This window comes from Xenopus tropicalis, chromosome 5 (genome assembly GCF_000004195.4).
Source record: "Xenopus tropicalis strain Nigerian chromosome 5, UCB_Xtro_10.0, whole genome shotgun sequence".
NCBI lineage: Eukaryota > Metazoa > Chordata > Amphibia > Anura > Pipidae > Xenopus > Xenopus tropicalis.
Window position 1 is genome coordinate 114,978,122 of NC_030681.2, and position 18,750 is coordinate 114,996,871.

Below are 18,750 nucleotides of genomic sequence, written 5' to 3' on the forward strand. Positions count from 1 at the left end.
CCAAAACACACCAGCAAATCCACCTCTGAATGGCTGAAGAAAAACAAAATGAAGACTTTGGAGTGGCCTAGTCAAAGTCCTGACCTGAATCCTATTGAGATGTTGTGGCATGACCTTAAAAAGGCGGTTCATGCTAGAAAACCCTCAAATAAAGCTGAATTACAACAATTCTGCAAAGATGAGTGGGCCAAAATTCCTCCAGAGCGCTGTAAAAGACTCGTTGCAAGTTATCGCAAACGCTTGATTGCAGTTATTGTTGCTAAGGGTGGCCCAACCAGTTATTAGGTTCAGGGGGCAATTACTTTTTATTACACAGGGCCATGTAGGTTTGGATTTTTTTTCTCCCTAAATAATAAAAACCCTCATTTAAAAACTGCATTTTGTGTTTACTTGTGTTATCTTTGACTAATAGTTAAATGTGTTTGATGATCAGAAACATTTTGTGTGACAAACATGCAAAAGAATAAGAAATCAGGAAGGGGGCAAATAGTTTTTCACACCACTGTAGCAGATAACAGATAAGTTCTGTAGAATACAATAGTGTTTTATCTGTTATCTGCTATGTGCCTGTGCCTTTTCTCCTTTGAATGGCTGCCTCCATGGCTACATAGCAGCTTATTTATATAAATTATAGTAGACTTTCTGAAGTAAACACACAACTTTTACTAGTGCAGGGCCGCAGCACATTATATTTTAGTTACTTTTATACACTTTCACTTACTACTTACTACTACACTTGTTAGGTCCCTCCAAAAATCCCAATCATTCATTTTTTCCAAGCAGGGGGGAGAGTACGTAGTGCCACACTGCCATGTTTCTTAACTTTCCCAGCCTTCCCTCACCAGACATTGGGGCTCATTTATTATTAATCGTGTTTTGGGATTGGTCCTTTACTGTAAGTGAGTAGTTCATATCGCCTGTGTTTTTTTATGAGGATTGCTTTTTCCACCAATGTGCATGTTAAAAACAAAAAATATAGCAAGCTAAAACCTGGTAAGCTTTTTATACAGGTATAGGATCCCTTATCCGGAAACCCATATCCAGAAAGCTCCAAATTACGGAAAGCCTATCTCTCATAGACTTCATTTTAATCAAATAATTCAGAATTTTAAAACTGATTACCTTTTTCTCTGTAGTAATAAAACAGTACCTTGCAATTGATCCCAATTTAGATATAAATAATCCTGATTGGAAACAAAACCATCCTATTGGTTTTAATTAATGTTTTTTTTTATTTTTTTAGTAGACTTAAGGTAGGGAGATCCAAATTACAGAAAGACCCCTTATCCGGAATACCCTTGGCCCCGAGCATTCTGGATAACGGGTCCTATACCTGTATTTCATAACAAAAGTGCAAAAAAGCAATGTAAAAAAAAAACCATGAGAGTAATAAAAGAATCTGATCCAGACACACAATATTAATAACTCAGCCCCTTGAACTCATGCATTCATGGACTGGACTCCTGAAAAGTTTCAGATTTTTCTCTGCAAATTTAAGTCTGTGCTAGGGATGCCTAGGAAAGTTTTTGCCTCTACTGTGATCTGAAACTCTGGTCCACGGGGCCAAAGAAGCACATATTTTGTGTACAGGCAGCATTTTGTTAACACCACCGCCACTTTAACTAATGTTCAGGAATAAAGTTCTCAAAAAAAATGCAAATTTATTAAAATAAAAGTTCATAAACGTACCATTTTTAGCTAAGTTTTGTACTCAAAGAACCACTGCCCCTGCAAGTAAGATTCAATAGTTCATCATTCCCAAGCTGTGAATACAACAACCTACATTCATCTTGCTGCATTTTTAATTAACAGCTCAGATATTTCCAAATTGCTCTGTCTAGCCTGTAACAGCCGTCCTACAACCACTAGCTGTGATTTCCCTTAATCAAGCAATAACAAAAGACTTCAAAATCACTTACCCACCCTATTTTGGACATACAGGAAGACCTAATGCATTTATATAATTATTTCAGCTGCATTCTATCCCTATTTATACAATGTTGCTTCCACACAAAGTGTTCATTATACAATATGATCGCTTAACTGGAAACCCTTTATCCTGAAAAATCTGAATTATAAGTAGCTCATCTCCCATAGAGACTATTTTAAGCAAATAATTTTCATTTTAAAGAATTATTTCCTTTTTTTCTCCAATAATAAAACAGTAGCATGTACTTGATGGTAACTAAGCTGCATAAATCTACACTTCCAGTAAAACAACCTTATTGGGTTCCTTTAACGTTATTTTAATGAAAAGCGCCCAAATGCATTTTTTTCGTAATGATCGGTATTTTGCGATTTTTTCGTAAATTGTCGCAACTTTTTTGTAAATTGTCGCGCCGAGTACGAAAGTTTCGGATTCATTCAAGCTTCATTATCGTGACTTTCCTTGGGCCAGGTTGGAGCTGCAGAGTGCCATTGAGTCCTATGGGAGGCTTCCAAAATCATGCAAAGTCTGAAAGTTTTGCCCGCCGTTTACGAGCGCTCAATACGAAAAAGTTGCGACAATATACGAGCAAATTGTAACGGCTACGAAAAAGTCACGACAATTCGCGCAAGTCGTAACGGCTACGAAAAAAATCGCAAAAAATACGAAAAAGTCGCAAAATGTTCGTTTCCAATCCAAATTTTTCCCATTCGGATCCGTGGATTAGTAAATGTGCCCCTAAGGGTATGGTGATCTAAATTACAAAAGGATACCTTATCCGAAAAACCCCAAGTCCCAAATAGATCCCAATAGATCCTATACTCGTACATCATAACATTTTCAAAAACAGAAAACAAGAAGAATTTTTTTTTTCAACAATCTGTTCCAGACGACTCATATCATAATACCAGATGTTGATCTGTACAGTTTAAGCTTATCAGGCCAACCAATCACCTAATTCAGTGCATATACTGGACCCATTGGTTGACTTGGAACTGAACCACCACTGAATCATCCAATGGATCATTACAACTTGGTCAGATTGCACTAAAATCCACCCTAACATACAGGCACATTTACAAAAGTACTTTTAGTCCAAATCAGCAAAGTGAACTATGATGTGACAGCTGCAAAACTGAGATTAGCTATGGGAGAGGGATTTAACTCTAATTTAGTGTAATAATCCAAGTATTACAATGTGAGAACACAGAAATTCCATTTATAATTTTATACATGTCAAGCACATTTTAAAAGTTGAGCCCAACTAGTCTATTTAGTAAAACTAAAATGGCCACTAATACTATATAAAACCAAGCTGCTTACTAATTCCTCTTTAAAACCATCACCTGGTGGTGTAATTCATATACAGCAGAACCTACAGACGATGGGGGGGGATCCTGAACCGCAGTGGGAGAGCAATGGGGGAGATTGGGAAGCTGATCTAGGACTGATTTGGCCATCCATACTAAGGGCCAAATCAGACTGATCTAAATGGATCACACACTGGGCCCTACAGAGGCCCATCTGAACCAATGGTCCCATTCAAAGTTTTTAAACCTGTCAGATTGATATCTGGCCACAAATTATCTATATATTGGTTAGGCAGGCCTGTCAGTGTGCTCTGTACATGGGCCAATAAGCTTTTGTTGAAAAGTGTATGGTCACCTTTACACAAGGCTGAACATGAAAGCTGACTATAGCAACACCTTCACAGAAACTAGAAAAAACAAAGCAAAGGAAATATATCTTTGAATATCTTGAATATAACATATCTTTGAATTATCCTTTAAATATATTTATTTGATAAAAATGAAAAGATATAGTGGCCCCTTTAAAATTACAGTCAACACACTTTTGTAAACTGTTCCATTTAGTTAGCAAGGTAGGGGAGGTTAAGTTACTAATAGTATCAAAGTATCAAGCTCAGCTCGCTACAGAATTACTGGCTCATAGATTCATAGGGAATATAAACCCTCCAAATTTGAATTTTACTTTAAAAGCCATTGAGAAAAACAGTTTTACGACAGTTGCCACTAGGGAAGTTTTCACTCAAGGTGGGGTTGAGTATTTTGAGAGACATTCCTAACATCTATGGTACAGGAAGAGAAGAGTCAGCAAACTAATTCCTATTCTGCAATGATGATTTTAGGCTCCAAAGAATTGGATACACGCAAGCTGACTCGCAATAGACCAATTGCTCTTTTGCCAATCTCATTCCCATGGCCAATAAATGATGAGCTGCTCTATCAATCAACAGACAGACATGTGTTTCTGGGAGTTTGAATTTACAAGTGTCTCAAATGACACTTTACCACGTGTTCTACCATACCGTCCTGCACAACCTATGTGGGTTCAATACTGAAAGCAAGCTGTAACACCATTGTCAATATAAAATGTACATGTATGAATAAATATAAAATGTTCTTTAGAATTATTACTTGGAATTAAAGTAACTTTTGCACATGTGCAGGGAAGTCCAATCAGTGAAGGTAACCGTGCTGTCCAGGGTAAAAAAGCCAGCTCTCAATCTCAATGTACACCCCCACCATAGGTGTGAAACAAGTAACCATAAATGCTTATACAAAGCCACTGAGAGGGCCACACTGCAGTACTTGCTGCTGAAAAGTGCTCTCTCTTAATGGCTTTGTATAAGCATTTATGAAGTGCAATCAGTGTTAAGTTTCCTTTCACACACCATGTGAGCACTAAGCAATACTGTGCTTGATAGTGATTAATGAACAGGATGTGGATCAGAATGGATGAGATAGCTGGTTTTTGTGCAGGGGTTTTGCCGCTGTTGGAGAAAATGTGTTGGCCCAAGTACAATGTAATTACACACATTTCAGGCCCAAAATTTGCTCCATGCGCTTGCATTTGTGCCAATACAATTGCTCCAGGTGCAGGCATGGGAAAAGGCTGATGCTAGCTTAGGGACAGATTCTCAGCCTTTGTTTATCCATTAGCGAAGAATCAGCCCTGTGTGGCATTAGGGTAAGCACCCACGGAGCAACTTACACGCTTGTGAGGGATCTGGCACATGGGGAGATTAGTCGCCCGCGACAAATTTCCCTGTTCGCGGGCGACTAATCTCCCCAAATTGCCATCCCACCAGCGAAAATGTAAGTCGCCGGTGGGATGGCACACCCTGCGCAGGCGATTTCGGCAAATCGCCGAAGTTGCCTCGCGAGGCATTTTCGGCGATTTGCCGAAATTGCGCCGCCGCGTGTGCCATCCCACCGGCAACTGATGGCAACTCGGGGAGATTAGTCGCCCGCGAACAGGGAGATTTGTCGCGGGCGACTAATCTCCCCGTGTGCAAGAGCCCTAATAGATGGGCAACTTTGTGTAACTTCGGAAACCAAAGCGATGCGAACGGCTTTCCACCGGCGACTTCTACTGTTCCCGGTAGAAACGCTTTTCGGATCGGTTACTTGCCCGCAATCTTTCGTGGGCGAGTAAGTCGCTCTGTGCGTGCTTACCCTTAGCCTAAATATCCTATAGCCAACAATGCCCACTATTCCCAATGACATTAGAATTATTGTTATTAACAAGTAGTTATAAAGCACCAGCATATCTGTACAAGAGAAGAGTGTACATGTCACTTTTTAATATGTGTGCCTATTACACACAAATCCTGACTAAAACAGATGTGTAAAGATTGACATTTTGTCAGCCACAGAAATCTTTTCTCCTGTGGGCAACAAAGTAACTAAAAATATATTTTCCTCCAAGATGAATAAAAATCACAGCATGTGAAACACTTTACATATGGTGCAAGGACATAACAGTGTGAAAATGAATTCTTCCACATTTTCATATGTTATGCCAGTTTGCTGCATGTAAAGTGTTTTACATGTCGTGATTTATATTCATCTTGGAAGAAAAGATATTTTCAGGAAATTTGTCACAAAGAGTGGAGTTTCCTGTAAGCAACAAAGCATCCTTATAGAATAACAACAGTGACTCAACAAAATCAGAAAGTTAAAAAAGTGAAAGTGGACAGTTTATTGCAAAAATAACAAAAACCGTACATATTTAAAACTGTATGCACAAAACTATTTAATTAGTTAATGTTGAAAAAGGGAGTACACTATTAGGAGCAGATTTATCAAAGTTTGAGGTTAGGGCTCACCACAGAAAAACTTGCCCATTTTCCATTCAATCCTATGGAATTTTTAGAAATGTACTTTTACCTATTGATAAATACACTTCAAAAAATAAGGAATGAATAGAAAGTGGTGAGTTTTTCTGTGGTGAGCTCTACTCTCAGATTTTGATATATAAATTACCTCTGCACCCTCCTTTTCACTGTCCTGTTCAACTTTTTCTTTTTCAGTTGGTGGGTTTCTTTATGCAACAAAGACTGAGAAGGGTTATTTTGTGTATCTACATTAATTCCCACAGTACTAAACTTTATAGGTTAGTTAATAGACCAGAACTCAACAGTTTTCTGCAATATAAAATAAAAATCATATTACAGTAATGACTTTCCCCACCCATTCATTTAACAATAAAACAATTTAAAACACAGTAAAAAAAAAACTTCTCTACTCTTGGAAATGATGCCATGGACTGATGCCCACAAGAGATGGTGGGTGGACCTGAGCCTGTAGCAAACTTTGGATCAGAAATATATAGTATATTAGTGCCCACTTCACCTAAGTAAAGCCAACATTTGATAGCCCAGGTGAGGAGCAGGTAATAATGGTTTCTAAGGTCCATGTTATCACTGCAGACAAATATCCACTGGAGTGTAGTGATCAATAAAGAACAGTGATTGGGCTTTTTTTAATTCACAAGCCATTATGATGAGTCAGTTTAATTACTCTTCCCTATCCTTTTCCGGCTCAGTCCATGACTAAGCACCATATAAAAACAAAAATGCAGGGTGGAGGCTATCTAATGGATTACTGCAAGCGAAAATAAAATGATCATCCTCATCGTCATTATAACATTTGAATAGGAAAAAATTATTTCCGCAATACAGCATTTCGCCAGTAAAAGACCCTGTTCATTCTGCTGAAATGGACATTTCCTGTCCCGTCAGTGAGTTAAAGCCCCTGTCACATATATCAAGGAAAAGGTAATCAAATAATATTTATTTGTTATAGTGTGTTCCTCCAGATATAGTGTTCCTCTTAAAATGGCATAATTAAAGAAAATAAACTTACTGATGTGTAGTTCGACTTTGTTTGCCTCTGGTTCCTTGCTTCCTGCTCCTGGAACTGTAAGCCAGCCAGATGCTTTTCCAGTGCCTCCCAGTCCATTGTGGGGAGTTGTGGTTCCTCCCTCATGAGTGTGCCTGAACCCCCAAAAGAATTCACAAAAGTTCCCCTGCAATTGTTAAGCTGTGGTTTAGGGGGGCTGTGCTTTCCTTTACTTGGAGGTCTCCCAACAACTAAATTTCCATTTAGTTTGTGCTTAGGTGAAGGGTTTCCATTAGAGGCAGAAACAGTCCCACTTTTAACATCCTCAAACTCTTCTGCCAAACTTCTTCCAGTTCCTATCCTTGCAAAGCAGTTGTCCTTAGGAAAGCCATCCACAACACCAACCTCATCTTCCTCATCGTCATCTTCCCACTCATCGCTCACTTTGTCCACAAGAAAGTCCTCCTCCTCATAATCCTCTAGAGCAGCCAGTTCCAAACTGGGTGAGGACTTACAGTCAGAGCAAGGGGTCACTTTGTTGGAGCTGGATTCAGAACTTGAGCGACTGCAGGCATCACTTCCTAAATCCATGCCATCCTCTCTGTAATCCTGAGTCAGGGTGAAGCAGACATGTATTCATAGAGAAACAGAAAAAAGGGGGAGGGGGTTGAGAGAAAATTAATTCATTTCAGAAATAAATCCAAGCACCTCATCTATGCCTGCTCTGTAGGGAAGTTAAAAAAAGGCATGAAGCAACTGGAAACTGCCAGCAAGACAAACCATTCCCTGAGGCTAAAGAAGACAGACATTCCTGTCCTCCCACTCCCTAGGCTTTACTTCAGCAGGAGCCAAAACACTATGGCACATTGCACATGCAGCAGCAGGCGAATAAGTGCAGCACCTCTACGTACCTAGGGCAGCCAATTATTTGAGAAGCAAATGCATTTAAACAGACCTCACATTTATCTTGTTAGGCTTGAAATACTATTAGGTGCCAAATAATTGTTTATCGCAGCATTCCAAGCTTTAAAACAAATTATCAATAATAATTACAAGCTGGAACCTTTTTAGCTCCTTCGTCTCATTGCAGATAAGCAGGTTGACTGAATGCAAGGCAGCACTACAAGGATATGGAGCAAGCGCATATCACATGAATGCATGGAATTTGGAGAAAAGCTGTGTTTTGCTCCCCCACCCAATGTTTCCACTTTTTACCAGACAGGTTATGAATGGGCATACTGTGTGCAGACCAAACTTTATGCAATCTAACAGCTGAGCTAAAGTGAGTTTAATTCTCTTATCTGCATTTGTGGATACACTGTTGGAGCTATTCTGCTGTGTCATCTGCTTGCAGTGAATGCATAAAACACCTGGATCATGATACCTATTCTCATAGGATCCATAAGGAAACTGGCACCGGCCCAGTGATACTGCAGCTCTGCAATCTAGTTCAGGCCCATCCCGCTCAGACAATATAGAAGCTCACAGAATACTAAGCAGCTTCAAAATCAGGGTAGTTCGTTCAATGGCCCTCTAACTGCACAACTCCTGGCATCCCATGAACACTTATGGCTAGAACTGAGAGTTGTAGTTCACAAACACCTAGAGCCATCATGTGCGATAAGCAAATGGTCTACTCTAACAGAATTAGCTGTCAAGGAAAAAGATCTGCATAATAGATGTTGATACAGTACACACAGTATACATTACAGTACAGGTGTCTATAGAGGGTCCCACACAGTTTATATTTAAAGGATCACACATACTATATATTACTGCACAGGTGTATATAATAGCTCCCACACACACAGTGTGTATATATGTGTATGTATATATTTTTTACAGTAAAGGTGTATATAAAAGGTCAAATACACAGTTTACATATTATATTAGAGATGTATATAAAAGCCATGCCTATAAACCCCTGCATACTGTATTAATGTACATTTCCAATCCAGATACAAACTGCTTCTCTCCATAAGCCAGACTAGCGCAGGCAAAGACTATTATTAGCGCAAACAGTAATCCTATCTAGGTATACACTGGGCTCACTGTCCAGGAGACTTAGGACTGTGTAGAAAATGCAACAAATGGCTGTGCTACTTACTAGTACACAAGGCTCATACATTCAGCGACCCCCTTACTGAGAGAGGCTTTCCCACTTGAACGTATCCCCTCCTTCCATACATACCTGCTATGGGGAACCTGCGCCCAGCGCACTAACATCCCTCAGCCGCTGTGTGACGCAAAGCAGCCGCCCCACCTAGCTACACAAGCAGCGGGAGCCCCTCTATACCGGCGCCGCCCGGCACACACAGTCCAATCCTCCGGAAACTCCCAGCTCCTACCGCGTCACTGCGTAGGAGCTAGGACCTGGAATAGGAATTCCGGAGGCTACGTAACTGGTGGGCTTGGGTTCCACTGCTTGAGCTGGGCAGCGCTCTTTCCGTAAGCTCAGCCGTAAAAGCCGCCCCCTAGAGGGCGTGGGGGTTATACAAGGCGCGCCCGCTAATTCCATGTGCTACCCCTCTGCCTGAGCTGCTGAGGGAAGAACTTATACTCATAGCCCTGAGGCATGGATTAGTGCGCCGCCTCTATAGCAGGGAGCCCTTTGTAGCGCGGCTCCCATTAATATAACCCCCAAATTACCGGAGCGATATCAGGGAATGAATCGAGTTTAACGTTTTAACATTGTATAGAGATTCTGGTAAAACAGGTTTCCTTGTTATAGACGATAATACCGTGGGGTGGGCGTACCGTATCACTTAGCTTCCTCTGCCAGAAGGCAAATATGAAAGTGGGTCGTCAGAACATATCAGATATCACTCTGGTGCTGAACCAGATACTGGGTATTTGGGATCGTCTATCAAAATGGGGCAAGATGCCAAGCACAAAAAACGGTCCAACATATAAGAATGCTGCTATAGTTTTAAAGAGGTGCACCCCTAACGGGGTTTTTGGGAGGGGGGGGGGGTTTGTTCCTGGTGCCAATAACTGTTTGCTGCAGACCTAATGCAGCCCCAGCCTCCCTGTTTTCCTGCATTCTGAGCAGAGGAGGGTGGAGGCATACAAGGAGGAGGAAAGTTGTTAGGCACTGCTACCTCCAGTGAGTCTAGTCACTTACCTGCTGAGCTAGGATGGTGCTTATAGCCCAGGGCACTGCCATTCCCCCATTTGCTTTTGTGTCCCAGGCACCCAATGTGCTGATTGAAGCTGGGCCTATGCAATGTACACAAAGTAGTGACATTCTCTGGTGTGCATGCCCTCTGGCAGGGTGGCACAAGGAAAGCATGGGACACTGGAACATGTTAGGGAAGCCCAGGGAAAAGGGAATGTGTGGTGTGTGTGCACTATGCTAAAGAATGAGCAGTACCTATTTTGAAATTAAGCAAAATGAACATTTAAACCAGTGAGAAAAGTGGGTACTTGCACCCAAGTACAAAAAATATAGTAAGAATGAAGCAGTAGGTTTTGGCACTCCAAGCACATTATATTAAATAATGTAACTGGGGCTCCTGTTGCCACTGCCACATAATGTATCTTGCAGCTCCTCTTTAATGTGTCTTTAACAGCCTCTTTTTTCATATGAAAACATTATTAAAATGTAATATTGCAAACATGTATGCATCAAATAATAAGCTAATATCTGTATAAAAAGGCAAATGGGTAACTGTTCCATTATATTCTCTTACAGGCATGTATCTACTTCTACCTGAAGAGAAAGGCTATAACTCTACCTAGGGTAGCTGAAGGGTTTTCCCAAAACATGTGGCCAGTAAGGCCAACTTCCAGCACTATTACTGTTAGGGCTGGAAGTTGAGTAACAGTAGTACTACAAAACGCCTAATAAAACATGCCTTTAACGGAAGGGCCATGGCTCTCCAGGCAGTATGATGAAAGGCAGCAAAACTCACTTTTAGGGGTATGGCACATTATATTTTCTAATGGTTTATTCTGGCCAGTGGGAAAGTGTCAACATCACCAGAATTCCATTTGTATGTTTTTGCTACATGCTAGGTTCATTTATTCATGCAAGCACAGTGTGCAAAGTGTAATTTATACACAAATGTTTTTTTCCAATGCCTCACAACATATGCAGTTCGACAGAAGTGTTGTCATATATGGGGCTCGGCATAAGAATGATGTCAGCTCCCAATTCTTTTGGCTCTATACCTATGTGCATTTTGGCAGTAGGTATCCTTGAGCTCCAGAGTTCCCTTGCTACACTTGAGTATGATTCATCTGAACAGACTGGAGGGACTTCATAACACATAGCATTTTAGCAGCATTCTTATATTGTATGGTGCAAACCAGTGAGGTCTGAATTATAGCTTAAAGGGGTTGTTTGTGTTTACAATAACTTTTAGTATGTTATAGAGCAGTGGTCCTCAACCAGTGGCATGGAGGCAAGTTTTAGTTGCATAAAAAACAGGTGCTCTGCCAAACAGAGCCTCCTGTAGGCTGCCAGTCCATAAAGGGATTACCAAATAACCTTTATTTGGCACCCCAGAAACTTTTTTTATGTTTGTGTTGCTCTCCAACTCTTTTTACATTTGAGTGTAGCTCACAGGTAAAAAAAAGGTTGGGGATCCCAGTTATAAAGTATGCTATTCTGAGACAATTTGCAATTGGTCTTTATTTTGTATTATATGTGGTTTTTGAATTTGTTAGCTCTTTGTTCTGCAGCTCTCCAGTTTGCAATTCCAGAAGCTATATGGTTGCTAGGGTCCAATATAACCCAACTTCATCACCTCCTCTGATGAATGCAGATTATGGGGACAACGAGGAATTGGGAAGCACCTGTTTGTCGTTTGCTATATATGATTTGCTTTTTGTAATTTTGTTAACAATTGAGTCAATAAATGATTGTTTGTTTTACTGTTAAATGTGTTGATTAATCCAATATAACCTAGTAACCAGGCAGTGATTTGAAAGAAAGACAGGAATAAGACTAGGAGAGGGCCTAAATAGAAAGATAAATAACAAAAAGTAACAATAACGATAACATTGTAGCCTTACAGAGCAATAGTTTTTTTTGGCTTCTCAGTGACCGCTCTTTGAAAGCTGGAAAGAGTCAGAAGAAGAAGGCAAATAATTCAAATCTATACAAAATAAAAAATGAAGACCAATTGAAAAGCTACTAGGATAGGCCTTTCTATAACATACTAAAAGTTAACCTGAAGGTGAACCACCCCTTTAATTAAGCATTTACTGGTATAAAACACCAGTATCTACTTTATGTTTGATGTATACACCTTTTCATAGGCGTCAGAATCAGGCCCCTTCCAGAATTTTCCGTCCTGGTAAGGCTAGAAAATGATCTTCTGTGGCACCTGTATTGTAGAGCGCTGCAGAATATATTGGTACTCTCCTTCTCCATTTAGACTGGAAGATCTATTTTCCCTCTTTACCATAGGGCACACAGTAAGTACAAAACTATTAATCAAGACACATGTCGTTTGCGAGTAAATATTTTGCGCAAGGTCCTCTACATATAACCAAGCATGAGTGGGTAACTGCACTTGATATTTATTTATTACTGGTGACTGTAAGTGTAGGGTTTGCTTGCACCCTCGGCTATCAGTGCTTCCTAACTTGTGCATCTAACAATCAAGATAGGGGGCAGAAGAGGGGACACATACATACCTTTTCTTTCCATCCCTCATGAATACAGTTCTGCTAAACACAGGCAGTACTGTATTCATGGGGGGGTGACTGCCGATCCTTACTGTCTATTCTAGAGTGCAAAGTCCTGTTGCTAAAGGCACTGCAAAAAATATGATGCCTTGCTTTTGCACTTTGCACTACACTGACTGTTGGTAAGTGAGCCCTTCAGTGTTTTATATGGGAGGCAGAAGAATGCTACATTTTGCTAACGTTAAAGGTTGCAAGAGCAGCCAAACTATGAAAGGAATGCCAGATAAATGTGTACTTTGTTCACTCCTACAGCCCTGATTTGTGTTCCACACTGAGCATAGGAGAAAGCTAGCAACAGGTAGAGCTCTTAGTTTTGTAACTACTGTCTCACACTCGTTTTCATCTTATATTTACCTTTTTCTTAGGAGTAACCTTCATGTAGAAATAAGAAAGCAACTGAAACAATTCAGTATTTCTAGTGTATTATTTAAAAAATATTCATTGAGGTGGACTGAATTAGATTTTTGAAAACGTTATATGGGGCAAAGTACAATTTCAGATGTAAAATACCATATTATTTACCCATAATACATTGTTTTCCCAATAATGCAAGTGTAATTGTGTCCATGTTAGCATTGTGTCTGACACAACTAATCAGAAAGTCATAAAGTAGATTTTGTTATGATAGTGTCCCTTTAATTGATCAATGATAACATCACTGAAGCCCTATTGGAATAAAAGAGCTAAGCACAGTTTCCCCTCACCCCATACAAATGCAGAACACAGTGTTTTATTTTAAAGGCTGAAGTATTAAGGTGTATAATGTCAAAAGCTCCAGAGATCCAAACTGGTATCTTAACCTTGACATGGAAGCACAAGGTGATTGTAAAAAAGCTACTATAACTCTCTTATGATGTGTACAGCTTCAGACAGATGTCAAAGTGAGCGAGGTGTAGCTGCCGGTTCTTTCTAATTATTCAGCGCAAGGTATGACCTTTTATATATACATCATATTTTTAGGAATTTTTAAAAGCAATTCACATAAATGGCTAACAACATGATATGTTATTAACTTGCCATTTTTATTGCCTAGAAGGTCATGATACTTCTGCGACCCCTGACTATGATTGTTTTCCATTTATCATGAAATACAAAATGACCTCATACTGTAGTCTCAGCGCATTTCCCTTAGCAATTACATCAACCCTAGCAGAATCCTGCCAGTTTGATCATTTGCTGTGGAATTCTACCATATAGGAAGATCAAATTCAGAATTTTCTGAGCATTGTTCATGTTTTAAACGACAATAACATGCTGGTCTTGTTTTATATATTTACTGAGTAGATGTATCTATTTTGCATATTTGCTATTTAGCATATTATGTGTTATTGGTTTATAAGGCTTATGACCACTTCCTGCACACTGTAATAAAGTGTTTAGCAGAGGGTGGATGTTCCTCTTTGGCCTGCATCTGTTGAACCAGGTGGATGTTCACTGAGCCTGGGATCAACAAGGCCGCAGTAAAGTGTTCTACCCCAGAGGGACCTTTACCTCTGAAGATGTCAAGGAGCAGGGAACCCGTAAACGAGGATTAATAAATGCAGGATAGATATATGTTATAGCTCTTTCTAGGAAACTGAGACAGTCTGAAATAGCTAGAAAAGAAAGAGCAGCTTATTTGCTCCAACCAGGAGAGATAGCTGGGAGTATAATACTTTACAGTATATGCTGCCTTAGTGTAGGGCCCACAATAGTGGCCAGGGTATGAGGCATAGTCTTCTCCCTGATTCATGTTTGCTGTTTGGGATCCGGTCCATTAAGGTGAAAACCCTTAGAATAAAGATTCCTTACCAACTACTCTCCACAGTGGTGCACCAGTGCTCTAGTTTTGATTTTATTGAACCCGCCATTCTATTTGCTTTGCCTTGGCATTGTGAATATTGCTAACCTTGTGGATCATTTTTGAAAAATAAAAAAGTTCTTTTTGAGTTTGCTGCAAAAACCTTCTGGCGTCCCTTTATTTCTTTTCACTTTTTGTACACAGCGTAAGTGAATTGTAGTTGCAGCACCTCCCCCTTGATCCTTCCATATAATGAAGGCCCATCCTGTGTCTTAGAGTTCAGTGTACCATATGCTCTATAACCTAACTAGGTGGTCATTGTATGCTTTACAGCCAAAAAGGTGTTACATATATATATATATATATATATATATATATCTGACCCAGGGTGGCACTCTGCTTCAGTTTTTATCTCGGGTGCAAGGTAAATAATTTAAATTTAAAAAAAAAGACCAGCAGCACCGAGTTTATTCCAAAACAATCAATTGTGTATTAGAAAACACAAGAACAGCGAACATTACATTTTGGTCCCCATCGGGACCTTTCTCAAGGTCACAAGATACACAAGAGCTATGAATATACTGTAAATTATATTCTTATAAATGTTGCTTAGTGATGTGATGTCATCAGTTACAATCAGTGCTTTGTGATGTAAATTTTATCACAGGATTAACTGAAACTTGTGTAGTATGTTAAATTATGCCCCCCCTGTTGTAAAATATGAGGATAATAGAAGTCATCTTGGAGTTCAATGACCTACATAAAAGCCATTGACCTTTGGCCTTGTGCTTTTATATGGTCATGGAATGCATCGGTGACCTATAATAAATATGTTTCGATGTAGAGAGAACCCATTCACCTGTTTTTTTTTTTTTTAATCTGGAAAACCGTTATCCAGAAAGATCCAAATTACAGAAAGGCCATCACCCCTAGACTCCATTTTAATTAAATAATTACAATTTTTTTTAAAAAAAAAATTACCTTTTTCTCTCTAATAATAAAACAGTACCTTGTGCATGTTCTTAACTAAGATATAAATAATCCTTAATGGAAACAAAACAATCCTATTGGGTTTATTTTTTGTAGTCTTAATGGATGGAGATCCAAATTGCAGAAAGACCCTTTATGCAGAAAACCCCAGGTCCCAAACATTCTGGATAACAGTTTCCATACCTGTACCACACCACCCCAGTGATAATAACCACTCCGAGAAAAGAGCCCATTAGTGGCACTCCTGTCTTGCATGCTGTTTAATTTATCAATAGTTCTAGTAAATCTGTTAAATATGTAAGAGAGGAAATAAAGAGGCAAATGGAAGTTGCAAAGGGCAAAGAAACTCATGTACATAGACCGTACAAGTTATTTAGTTGGTGGGTTTACCATTTCTAAACAATTAGTGTACTACACATTGCTAACTGCAGTCAAAGCAGACTCTCTCCTTCTGTGTATTTTTAGCAGTTTCTGGGGGCTGTCTGAAGCTGTAGCTACACAATCTGCTTCTCCTAAAATAATATGGACAGCTGGACCCTTAACACAGAAACCATAAATATCATTATGTGCTGCTGAACATGGAACCAACTGCTGAGTAAACACAAGCTTAAGAAAGATACCAGGAAACCCATGTGCATAAATTTGCTAGCTGTTTTTCCATTTAAAAAACAATCAAAATGTTATTACAAAATAACGACCAGAGTGAAGTGTTTTCTCTACTATGGCGCTAATTTATTTTCTATTATTTCACCAGGGTGCATATCACCAAGCCTCTAAGGCCAGATATAGGCATATTCCTGATTAACTAACCCATACCAAGGGAAGTTGGTATGAATTGATTAAGCTTATATTACATTTTCACAATAGAAAATGCCTGATCTTATAAATACCTGACTCCCCCACCCCCCCAAAAAAAAGTCAGTTGGAACTACATTTTAATATTTGCCAATTTCCCTTTAATTTAGGGGCCACAAAACATAAAATAATTTCCCTGAATTTATACTTTGTTTCAGTTCATAAAATCTTCTCCAGTATCTCAGTACTGGTAAGGGCGGGGTATTAAGAAATGCTCTGTACTTTATTTACATACACATCCTTTGTGCATCCAGAATCAAATCTAAAAAAGGTCAGTGGCACACAGGATTATATTAACAAGTATTTATTTTAATTACAGGTATGGGACCAGTTATCCAGAATGCTCAGAACCTGGGGTTTTCTGGATAAAAAAAAAATTTGAACCTCCATACCTTAAGTCAGGGGTCTCAAACTCGCGGCCCGCGGGCCATTTGCGGCCCTCGGTACAATATTTTGTGGCCCGCACCAACGCCGAATGAATGGATCGCGATTTTTATTGCGATTCAAGGGATAATGCAAGGCACGGCGGGCGGGAGCTGCTGATTGCGGAAATGACGTTATGCCATCACAACAGTTATTATGGGAAGACGCTCTGTGTGCACAATTAGCTCCTTACGTCTTCCCATAATAACTGTTGTGATGGCATAACGTCATTTCCGCAATCAGCAGCTCCCGACTTTTTTTTGTGAAATCCCTTATGCGGCCCAGCCTCATCCTGACTTTGCCTCCTGCGGCCCACAGGTAAATTGAGTTTGAGCCCCCTGCCTTAAGTCTACTAAAAATAATTTACATATTAATTAAACCCTATTGGATTGTTTTGCCTTCATTAAGAATTCATTATATCTTAGTTAGAATTAAGTACACAGTACTGTTTTATTATTGCAGAGAAAAAGGAAATCATTTTAAAAAAAAATTTTAAGTAAAATTGAATGTATAGGAGATAACATTCCTGTAATTCGGAGCTTTCTGGATAATGGGTTCCCGGATAACAAATTGGATAAAGAAGTCAATGGTCAGCTTTACTAGCTAACTCTAGCTATGGCCCTGGCCTTAACATTTTATCTTGAATCGGTACAAAATAAGATATTAAATTAATTATAACATATTTATAAAGCGCAAACATTTTCCATAGCTTTTACAATAAATAGGTGTATACGTTGAACATACAGCAACGAATACAAGAGGCAAAGAGTGCCCTGTCCAAAAGAGCTTACAATCTAAAAGAAGAAGGGTATGCCAATGACATCATCATAGTGACAAATTTACAGATGTAAAGTTTCTAAAGATGGCGTGTATTATTGTAGTGTTTGTATTCACTTATTATTTTGAAGAGTAGTTTTTTAGTGTCAGTATTACTTTAATAGTTTTTCATACTGTATACTATGGAGCAATATGGGAGGTAAGGACTTGCCATGGATGGACTCTATTATTTATTTGGCCTTTTCCTAATTCAAGGAGATGGATTTTAACATAATATGCCTGGCATGCTCCAGAATGTTAATTGATTGTCCAGTATTTTTACTGTCAAATATTTCTTCACTGAGGCTCTCCAAACTTTCACATATGGAAGGTCATTATTCAGAACTTTTGAACTCAGAGGCCTAATTGTAAAAGACTCTATTTAAAAAGAATTCTGCCATAAATTAGTACTGTGCAAACTGCAAAATTTGGCAACATAGTATTTCTGTTAATAATTTTTCACTTCACTTAGTTGTTATGGCGTAGGTCAGCACTAGGATGCACAAAATGTATTTTCTTTCTTTCCCTGTACAAGATGCTGCATGTGAAATTAATGTAGTTGCATGAATAAAGCAGTTGCTGCACTTGCTTTTCAGTAGTTTGCTTAGTAAGGACTGCACTAATGCAGAGGTAGCTATAATACCAGACATATTATGATTAAAAATCAATGACAGGTTTAGTGAGAAATGCATTCCTAACTGGCAGAACAATGTATGGGCACATCATACAGTAACCAGTACATTGCTTAGGGGCACATATTACCATGGGGAAATGTACAAACTTTTACCTGCCTTTAAAGGAGAAGGAAAGGCAAAGTCACTTGGGGGTGCCAAAATGTTAGGCACCCCAAGTGAATTAAATCGCCTACCTTTTACCCCGGGCTGGTGCCCCTGTTCGGAGAGAACAGCACCAGCCCAGGGTAGCTGCAGCGCTTTTCACTCATGCGCGGGTGCCGGGAATTTGCCGGCAAAACGAAGCAGGAAGGAGGAAGCGCTTGCTACAGGTACCCCAGGCTGGTGCTGTTTTCTCCTAACAGGGGCACCAACCCGGGGTACAAGGTAAGCGATTAAAGTCACTTGGGGGTGCCTAACATTTTGGTACCCCCAAGTGACTTA

The 18,750-nt window shown here is 39.5% G+C and overlaps 1 protein-coding gene across 4 annotated transcripts in view; it reads right to left on the minus strand.

Moving 5' to 3' along the window:
- schip1 (schwannomin interacting protein 1) overlaps positions 1 to 18,750 on the minus strand; it is a 184,235-nt gene that overhangs the window by 39,461 nt on the left and 126,024 nt on the right. For 2 of the 4 annotated variants that reach the window (XM_012962647.1, XM_012962649.3), the window contains one exon: positions 7,099 to 7,683. In XM_012962647.1, coding sequence (XP_012818101.1) covers positions 7,099 to 7,683 — 585 coding nt within the window. 4 annotated transcript variants of the gene reach the window in all.